The sequence below is a fragment of the Populus nigra genome, chromosome 4 (genome assembly GCF_951802175.1).
Source record: "Populus nigra chromosome 4, ddPopNigr1.1, whole genome shotgun sequence".
In the NCBI taxonomy this organism is placed as follows: domain Eukaryota; kingdom Viridiplantae; phylum Streptophyta; class Magnoliopsida; order Malpighiales; family Salicaceae; genus Populus; species Populus nigra.
This window is the reverse complement of record NC_084855.1, coordinates 4,405,130-4,414,635: the sequence shown is the minus strand read 5'-3', so window position 1 is coordinate 4,414,635 and position 9,506 is coordinate 4,405,130. Positions and strand designations below refer to the sequence as shown.

Sequence of the window (9,506 nt, the reverse complement as noted above, 5' to 3'; positions counted from 1 at the left end):
GAATAACAATGAGGCACAGACATTTCGGCTGCTCGAGGCCAACACGCGTGGAACTTTTTTTGTTTTCTAGTTTTATCCACCACAATTGTATTTTTTATCATTTTTTCTTGCTTTTTTTTTCCAATCTAACAATTTTTTTTTTATTAATCAGGAAACATAATTTGTTTAGGTTTTATATTTTTTCAATTGCCCTGGTATTTATTTGATTATTGATTTTATAGGTATCTATTTTAGATTTAAAAAATCTATAAAAAATATTAAACTTAATTAAATCCATGGTTTAGGATACTGAGTTTATTTGCTTTAAGTGATTAGGAATAAGACTTTATGTTTTTTTTGGACGGTATAAATAACTTATGATTTATTTAATTAAATATGTGTATAGACTTTTTAAATCACAATTAACTTTTTTTATGTTAATAAATATATAAAAAATATTATCATACTGGAAAAAATATCAAACTTATGACAACTAGTATATTGTATCCATAGTCATTCAATTGAGGTCTCGCACTGGTTCACATCGCATGTAGTTATGAAATCTTAACATCGCATTAAAATTTCAAAGGTAATACGAGAGGTTTGTCGTTTTTTAAAATGATGGAGTCATGTATTGAGTTATAAAAAGTAAAATTATTACAAATTTATCAATTAAATACAAATAATATGTTCTTGACCAAACAGTAAAGTGAACTTCATTTCGATATGCTAAAATAAACCCTGCATATAAAACAAACAATCTACAAACAACCAGTGTAATCTATCTAGGCAGTCAATGTGATTTTTTTAAAAAAATATTATCATATTTAAGTTAATTTTTTTAGCAAGAATAATATTATTTAAAAATTATTTAGTAAAATAATATATCTTTATCTTGTCATGTTTCAGAAACATAATAACTATCTTGTCGCGTTTATAAACAATAACATTTGAATAAGTCAAACTTTTAAAATGTGATAACTTAACATATAACTTATATCATTCAATCATGTAGCTTAACTGGTTAGTTGGTTGATCTATTTCTATGAATCCGTCGATCATTTCACATAAAATCATAATTTTATGAACCTTTTCTTGAAGATATGTTTTATGAGTGTCAACGATGTAGTCGGGTCTATGATAACGAATGATTCTAAGCAATCAAATGTGATTCTGCCACAAGTATATGAGAATCTGCCTTAGACAGATTATGTGGAAGACCTAACATATGTATTTACGAACCAGTGGGGCAGGTCTAGGCCCCATAAAAGGTTTAGTCGCGCCAGACCATAATGATAATTTAAAAGAGTCATAACTTTTCATTTGATTGTTAGATCACGTTCAAATTTTTATAGGAGTTTCAAGATGTTATTTTCTTCAAAGTGGAATTGCTACATCAATTGTCGAATCGTTAGATTTTAAAAATATCACCCAGTCCTTGATTTTGGAAAATTTGTGATTTTACTAGTTATTTTGAACCAGACAACTTGTTTAACTGACTATTATAAATCGGTCAATTAATTAGTCGTGAATTTAAATAGTTTTGAACGCGATATCAATTAAAATTTTATTGCGGTTAAGATTGATATTGTAGTTTAAAAATATTCAAAACCATTAAAAAAAATTACAAAATACATTTTTAACACGAGAACAAACATTCTATCTAGGATACACCCGAACCAAAAACCCAAAAGGCATCGGTCCAAGTGCTGCCCGAAAAGGAATTGCACCATTATCTGCAGGACACGCAAACAATTTCAGTGGCTAAAAAATTCACGGGCGGTCAGGTTCTTAAATGTCTGGCGGATCTCAGCATCCCTCCTTGGATATTTTCCTTTAAAGTAAATCAAACGGCCAACAAAAGGATCAACGGAAAAGAAAAATAAAATAAAATTACTGGGGCCACGTTTAACCAACCAGAGTAGAATTACTGGGGCGCGTTTGAAAATTTAACGTGGTTTAAAATGATTTTTAGTTAGAAATATATTAAAATAATATTTTTTAAAATTATTTTAAATATTAAAATAATTTAAAAATAAAAAAAATTAAATAATTTTGTTTTTCAAATTTTGATGAAAACCGCGTTCTCAATACATACGTCTTCCCAGGTGGGAAGTGCTTGTATGCATGTATGTATGTGATAAGATAGCATGTATGTGCTTGATCAGTGACATGTCTTAACATACGCGGCACGCTTTGGTTTGCTGGATAAGGGCTCTGTGACCCCGATGCATGCAGAATTTGGAGTTTTTTTTTTCCTGGTTATTGTGTGATTTTTTGCCTCGTTAGCATCAGTTTCTTATCATTTTTAAAAAAACATCATAGTTAGGAAATGTTTTTAGTAAAATAACACTGTTTTAATTATTTTTAGTACTTTAAAAATACATTGCTTAATAAATATTATATTTTAAAAACACGATAGTTTAATATGTTACATTTCTGAAATGTAACATATCTACTCTAAGACTCTCTCACTTTTACACGATAATATGTTTCTCTTAAATAAATAATAATAAAAAAACAAACATGCATGAAGATGACCAACTTGGCTATGTGTCCTTATCCATGTTGCAATAACATTAATTAATTATTATAGTTATGAGCCGCAACGTTAACTAATTGTCATGGTTTTGAAAGTGATATTTTTAAAATGATGTCGTTTTCGTTAGTTATTTTTGCTGCTATGTTATTTTGCCTATTTTTGTAATTCTCCATGCTAATTGTCCAATTACCCCGTTGTCATGTGATAAAAAAGGAACCATGTCCCTTTACATTTTTAAAGACAGTTGGATCCCTCAGTAATTTTTTTTTAAAAAAACATGTATCAACATTGAAGCAACATTTTGAATTTAAAAGGATTAAATTAATCTTCCTGAAAAAAAAGAAAGAAAATCATTTTTTTAAGAGAAAAAAACAAAAAAAAACAATGTCGCTGAAATTACTATTGAAAACATATCTTCTCGCAACTGTAAATCAATACAATCGAATAATATTATTTTTATTAATATGGGTATTTGAGTTAGTTTATATGTATTTCGATTAATTCTATTAATTCTAAAATTAATAATTATATAAATTTTTAATGACTTTAAATTTTTTTTGAATACATAACTATTAAAAAATAAATTTAAAAATTAATTAGTTAAAATACCTATACTTTTATAAAACATAGAGCGAGAAAGGGTAATTATCATGATGTCATCCCTGTCTATAAAAACAGCAAGTTGGAGCAACTTGCACCGCATGATCTTTTGATTTCACTCGTTCAGCTATCGGTGGGCAGTTCATGACCATCAATGCAGTTGCAGCTCTGAAACTTATCTTATTTTAGATAAGGCACAGTCATTTACATTTCATCATCCAATGCACTGCAGGGAAGCTACACCATAGAAATAATTAGTTTAGATTTGATTTGATTTTTATAAAAAAAAATCTAAATTAAAACTGGTTTAAATTTATTGGTTCAGTTTAGCTTTTTAGGATACAAATCGGTTCAAACCGGTTGGTTTGGCTTTTCCAGTTTGGTTCGGTTTTTTCAGTTTGGACCCGGTTTGGTTTTTTAGTTTCAGGTTTATAAAACCGAACCAATTAATTTTTTAAAATTTTAATCGGTTTAATTATATTTTTTAGGGTTTGGTTTTATCAATTTTATTTTTTATTTTTTTTGATTTAATTGAATTTTTGAATTTTTTTACTACATCATACGTTTCAGAAAAATAAACTTGACAGATTTTTTTAAAGGGTTGTATGTAAAAATAATTTGTTTTTATTTTAAAAATATTTTTTTAAGAAATTATAAATTTTTATTTTAAAATATTTTTATTATTTTGATACATTAACATTTAAATTAAAAAAAATAAAAAAATATTATTTTAATATATTTTTAAATTTTTTTTTTAAAAAACAACCACTAAAATTATAACTTTTAACTGTTGTAGTCGTGACTTTTGATTATAGGAGGAAAAGTAGCTATAGCTTTTTTAAAAAAGGTGTCTGGTAATACATGGGAGAAGTGCTTTTTGATGACAAATATTTTATATAGTATTTGGTAGAAATAATTGTGAAATGTGTTTTTATTATCAAAATTACTAAAAAACGCATGTGAAGAGTTTGTGACTTATATGCCAAAATACACACACACGGAGCAATGTAGAATTAAAGGTAAAAATAAAAAATAAAAATAAAAATAAAAATTCTTTTGATATCGATCTTGAATTATTTTTTTGATAACATATCATTAATTCAACACATTGCATGGCCAAATTAAAATAATAAGGGCTACGTACTTAATTGAATTAATATTTTCTATTAAAAGAGAAGCAATGTTAATTTATATTTCCTCCGAATCAGTAAAGGTTTATCTCCAAGGATCCCAGCCAAGAGCAGCAGCATTATTGACAAGGTGTGTCCATAATTTCCAATCTCTCTCACATCCATCCCATTTATTTTTTAATTGTTTTTTGTTATTCTTATTTCCAGTCCTTTTTTTAAAGTTATAAATAATATAACATTATCCTTGCTTGCTAAAGTAGGTGTTTGGACGCGTGCCCTGCTCGATAGCTTACAAAGAGAGAGTTGGGGTTCAAGCCTTGCCGTGAATATCACAAAAGACATCTAATGATTATGTTGTCCAAACAGTTTGGTTGATTGAATTTCACTTTCCTGAGTTGATTCAACTTGTTTATCCTTTATCAATTATAAATTTAATTTTGTTAGGAAATTGAACTATGTGGAAAACAAATTGCAAATAACATTGTCTTTTACTTTAAATATATATATATATATATATATATATATATATATATAAATAAAGGGAATACCTTATTTGTATCTCGATTAATTTTATAAATTCTAAAGTTAATGAATATATAAATTTCTAGTAACTTTTTAATTTTTAAAACTTGAACCGGTAATCATTAAAAAACAAATATTTTGATATCAGTTATTATTATATGGATTGTGAATGAATTCTCAAGATTAACTCATAAAAATATATCTATTATTTATTTCTAATTTCACTTTGAAACCCAAATCCACTAGAATTTAGCCAAGATTAAACAAGAATTGATACAGACAAGGAGTTGACACAATAATAAATTAAAATATTAATCTCAATCCACACCATTGATAATCTCACTGCTAATAAACTGTTCATAAAACTCTTTTTTTTTTTTTTTTTCATGGGGTCCCTTTCTTTTTCGAATATACTCTCTCCAATAACAAGACATCACATCGAGAAAAAGACTCTGAAATAGAACAATCTGGAACGACAAAAACAATGGCATAAAAAGTTTACAAGATGAGATGAAAGTCGGTTACGCACTCACAATTAAACATCGAAAAAGAAACAAGGTGGGCTCCGTCGGCACCTCTTCATGGCGGTTCTATATTCACCGAGGCAATCAAGCATGATAGTTCCCTTATTAACCGTACACGCGTCCAACGCCGATCATGGTGGCTCCACTATAGGTAGGTCCATGGACTCGGATCTTGTCTCGAGCCAATAATCTATTATTTTGATAGGCCTGGACGGCGGCATCATCGTCTGACTTTCGCTTCCATTATCTTTAATCCCTCCCTGTACCAAGAACAGACGCCTTAAAAAAATAATTCCTAGCTAATTATGAGTTATGGCGGCCTGATGGGTACCGATTTGCAGTGGGATACGTAGCTAAAATCGGTCTTGATCGTCAATGGGTTTTGTGTACTGGGCTTCTCTTGTAATAGAAGTTAAAACACGACGAGCAGCATACTGACAAGGTGGAAGCTAGTAATGGAAGACAAAATACAAGCTTCCTGTTCAACTTTTGAAACAGATAAATATTATTTTTATTATTATAATTCAAACAAGGTAGATCGTGCTACTCCTACGTCCTATGTTCCTTCTGGAAATTACTCTCCCCTCCTCTTGACTGCTCGTACACCATGCTGAAGGACGTCTGACGCCTGCATAAAACAAGTCGACCTTCTCCAAAACTTGCCACACCAATAGTCTATTCCTTGTAAAAAAGCAATCAACAACAGCGAGAATTCCAATCCTCGTTGGCCTATATAAAACAGGAAATACCACCCCAGTTTGCATTCCGCTCAGCGAACCTCACAGCTCCACTTTCTTATACATTTCTTCATGTCTTCTGCCTGTAAGTATTCCCACATGAATAGTTCCAGCATCCTCACCAAGTTGGGAAAGAAGTTGCAGAAGTTAGCTTCTATCAACAAGAAGAACAATTTGCTACCAAGAACAACTTGGAATGATGAAAGATCATCTGTGCTTGCTTACAAGGGTCATTTTGTTGTCTACACAGTCGATCAGAATCGCTTCGTAATTCCCTTAGTATTTCTTAACAGTGGGATTCTCAGAGCGCTATTAGAATTATCTAAGAACGAGTTTGGGCTGCCAAGTAACGGACCAATCACATTACCATGTGAAGCATATTTCATGGAATACATAATCATGTTAATCCAGAGAGGTGTGGATAAAGATCTGGAGAAACCTTGGCTTATGTCAATTGCCCCATGCTGTGCCTTGTCATATTCTCTCCCATATGAAGAACCAACAACCCTGCAACTCCATGTTAGTGCTGAGTGTGTATATTGGACTCCTTAAATACTCATCTGGAACCGAAAATTGTTTTTCGATTATTGATGTATTCTTTCTCATGGCGGAAAGTACCATAGTAATTTTAAGTAATATTCCTGGTGACCCGTAGACTGGAAGCCAACAAGTAGTTATCTGCAGCTTCTGAAACAGATTATACTGATCATGTAATGATCTACACAAGTGTACAGTTATACCCAGCGATCAACTTTTTTGATTTTTTTCTTCAAAGGGAAACGGAATTTATGAATTAGCTCTAAACATTAAGGATCCCAAATATATCGAAATTAAGTAAAACAACAACATTTATATCAATCAGCAGATATACCTGCTCAAGCACTAATCCGTTTTCTTTTTTCCCAGACACTAATTTAGCCACCGGCAATTTTCATCATAGAGACCTTCAGATATTCATTTTCTGATGCCGTTTGAAAGCAAATCTGAGGCAGATGTGCTTCTCAAGACTAGTGACTTGGCTCATCTAACAAATTAATATCGCGTAGAAAATTGCTTCCAGCGGCACCTGTACAAGATAACAATCACTTTTCAAATAAAGGTCATAGAAAGCGAACTGTTTTAGCATGCATGACCCACGCAATACCTGAACTCGATATATACACCGCGAATGTGGCAGTTTCTCGCTGCTCTCAAATTATTGGGTCCGGCAGCATTACATGATTTAAACCGGGAAAAGCTGACACATTTGTGATGTACAGTAGAGATTCTTGATGTACTCCAATCTTTTTTTTTTTGCCAAAACCAAAACTCATTTAATTATGCGAATTACTGCATATAATCCTTATGTAAACCAAGGAAAAAGCTTCTCAGCTCAAATGGTCTTCGGATTCTCTTCTTAATGCAAATATCATTGATGTATATCATGTAATTCAATTATGATAATATATTAAAGAATCATCTCAACCTAATAAGTTAAGTTGTTAAATGAAGTATCAAGATATAATTTATATTATTTTCTAATACATCCTCTCAAATAAAAGCTCTTTAAACTTAAAATTTGCACAGATTTACGTTAACTTGTGCTTAATTTTTATCAAATAAATGAGGATGGTAAGATTCGAACTCGTGACCGTTTGATCATTAAAGCTCTAATATCATGTCAAAGAACCATCTCAGCTTAATAACTTAAGTTATTAGATAAAGTCTCAAGATATGATTTATATTATTCTCTAACACCATCCAATCCCACCAACTCCATTAAGTCGCAGTTGCTTGGAGTTAATTGAATGTATATAAGATCCTACTCAGGTTGACCCGGTCAAGGTTCGGTTTATGAGTCAGGGACTAGCCCGGGTTAACCTAACCTTTGTATTTTTTTTTTCCTGAAAAAAACTTAAAACAACTTCGTTTTGATGAAAAAAAGGTTTTTAACATTCTAGGCATGGTCACGAGCCAATGAGTCACCATGTTAACATACAGGCAGGCCAAACCAAGTCTCGTAACCATGGTTAATTATTTATATATTTTTTATGATTCCTGATACTTTAATTTCGCATGTTAATTCTGCAAAATCCAGCAGCATATATAGGCGTAGCTGGGTGTTTACATGCTGATACATGAAACTTTGCATTTTACTTTGTCTGTAAGGTCAGGGAAATTCAAAATCCAGCAGCAATTTTCCATTTGCTCCTCAATGGACCATCTGCTTCCCACTTCAATCTTGTTCGGCAGCCGACAAACTTTGGTGTCTTATCTTCACACCGTATATATTGATTCTGGTACCATAACCACGTAGTTACTGTGGTTCGTAAAATTGCTCACAAAATTGGGCGAAAAAAAGAAGGCTGGCTGAACAGATTATATACTTTTAATATATGACGGCAACCTAAGCATCTTATCCTTCCATCACACGGTTTTGCTCTCCATGCATTCCTGCAAAATGAAAGCCACGTTTAAGGCACTGTGTTAGGGCTCTAGGCGCGGGGACGCGCCAACGAAAGCACACTGCCTAGAATTCGACAGCGATGGACAACGGCAGCCTTGCATAGACAGAAATGAATTCGGCAAGCAGCGTGCAATGATCTATGCGAGTCTTTGAGCTACGACTTGACATGGACGTGGGGGCTTAGATACTGGACCTTCTAAGTCAGCAGCTGACGCAGCAGAACAGGCAGTTGGGACTGCCAAGTAGACAGCCAGGAAATGGGGGAAGTGGCAGCTTCATGGGAGGCAAAACGTGGGAGCATAACTGGGGTGTTCTCCATGCCACTAAGTCCTGAAAACATGGGATCATGGGTAAGAGGTAGTGCTCCACTATGTCCTGAAAACATGGGATCATGGGTTAGAGGAAATGCTCCACTAGGTCCCGAAAATGGGGGATAATGGGGGGGAGCCTGCAGCTCATGTATGTCTATAAATAGGCTTGCCAAGCCTCTGCTGTGGGGCATGCGATTTTGTGCATAGCACACACACTCTTGTTGTATATTCCTTTGTTGATGAGATAAATAAAGGTTGAGAGGGATTCTTGTAATCTTGTTGTGCTTGCTTGTGTTGGTTTCCTTGTTTGCGACGAAGCTATTGTGAGAACCTCTTTGGGTGAGCGAAACACATAGTCGTAGGGAAACACGAGCGAAAAGAGTGAGGCAAGGCTGAGTCTAGTCGGGACTAGACTGCGGCATTGGGTTGAATTTCGTTGCGAAAAATTTAACCCTGTGACACACTGTCTCTGCCTTGGTGAGAATATATATAACCTCCCCCTTCTCCATCGCTCTCATCCGTGAACAACTTGCACCTCATTGTCTTCAGTATTACTTTCACAGTCACAGTCACTATCTCAAATATTTCATCTCTGGCACACAGGTCGACAGCATGATCACTCCCAAGAAGCTAATCAAAATTGCAAGAAAATGGCAAAAACTTCCTGCTACAAGGAGAAAAGGAATGTCATTTCCAAGGAGTTTTGGTCACGGAG

The 9,506-nt window shown here is 33.0% G+C and overlaps 1 protein-coding gene across 1 annotated transcript; it reads left to right on the top strand.

Annotated features, from left to right (window-relative positions):
* The first annotated feature begins 6,133 nt into the window (after window positions 1–6,133).
* On the top strand, window positions 6,134–6,586 carry LOC133692982 (auxin-responsive protein SAUR64-like). The gene has a single exon (XM_062114166.1). It carries the CDS (start codon window positions 6,134–6,136, stop codon window positions 6,584–6,586), a length of 453 nt encoding a protein of 150 aa, XP_061970150.1.
* Window positions 6,587–9,506: the final 2,920 nt, after the last annotated feature.

Coding starts and splice junctions, on each gene's coding strand:
- LOC133692982 (XM_062114166.1), top strand. CDS start 6,134: ATGAATAGTTCCAGCATCCTCACCAAGTTGGGAAAGAAGTTGCAGAAG.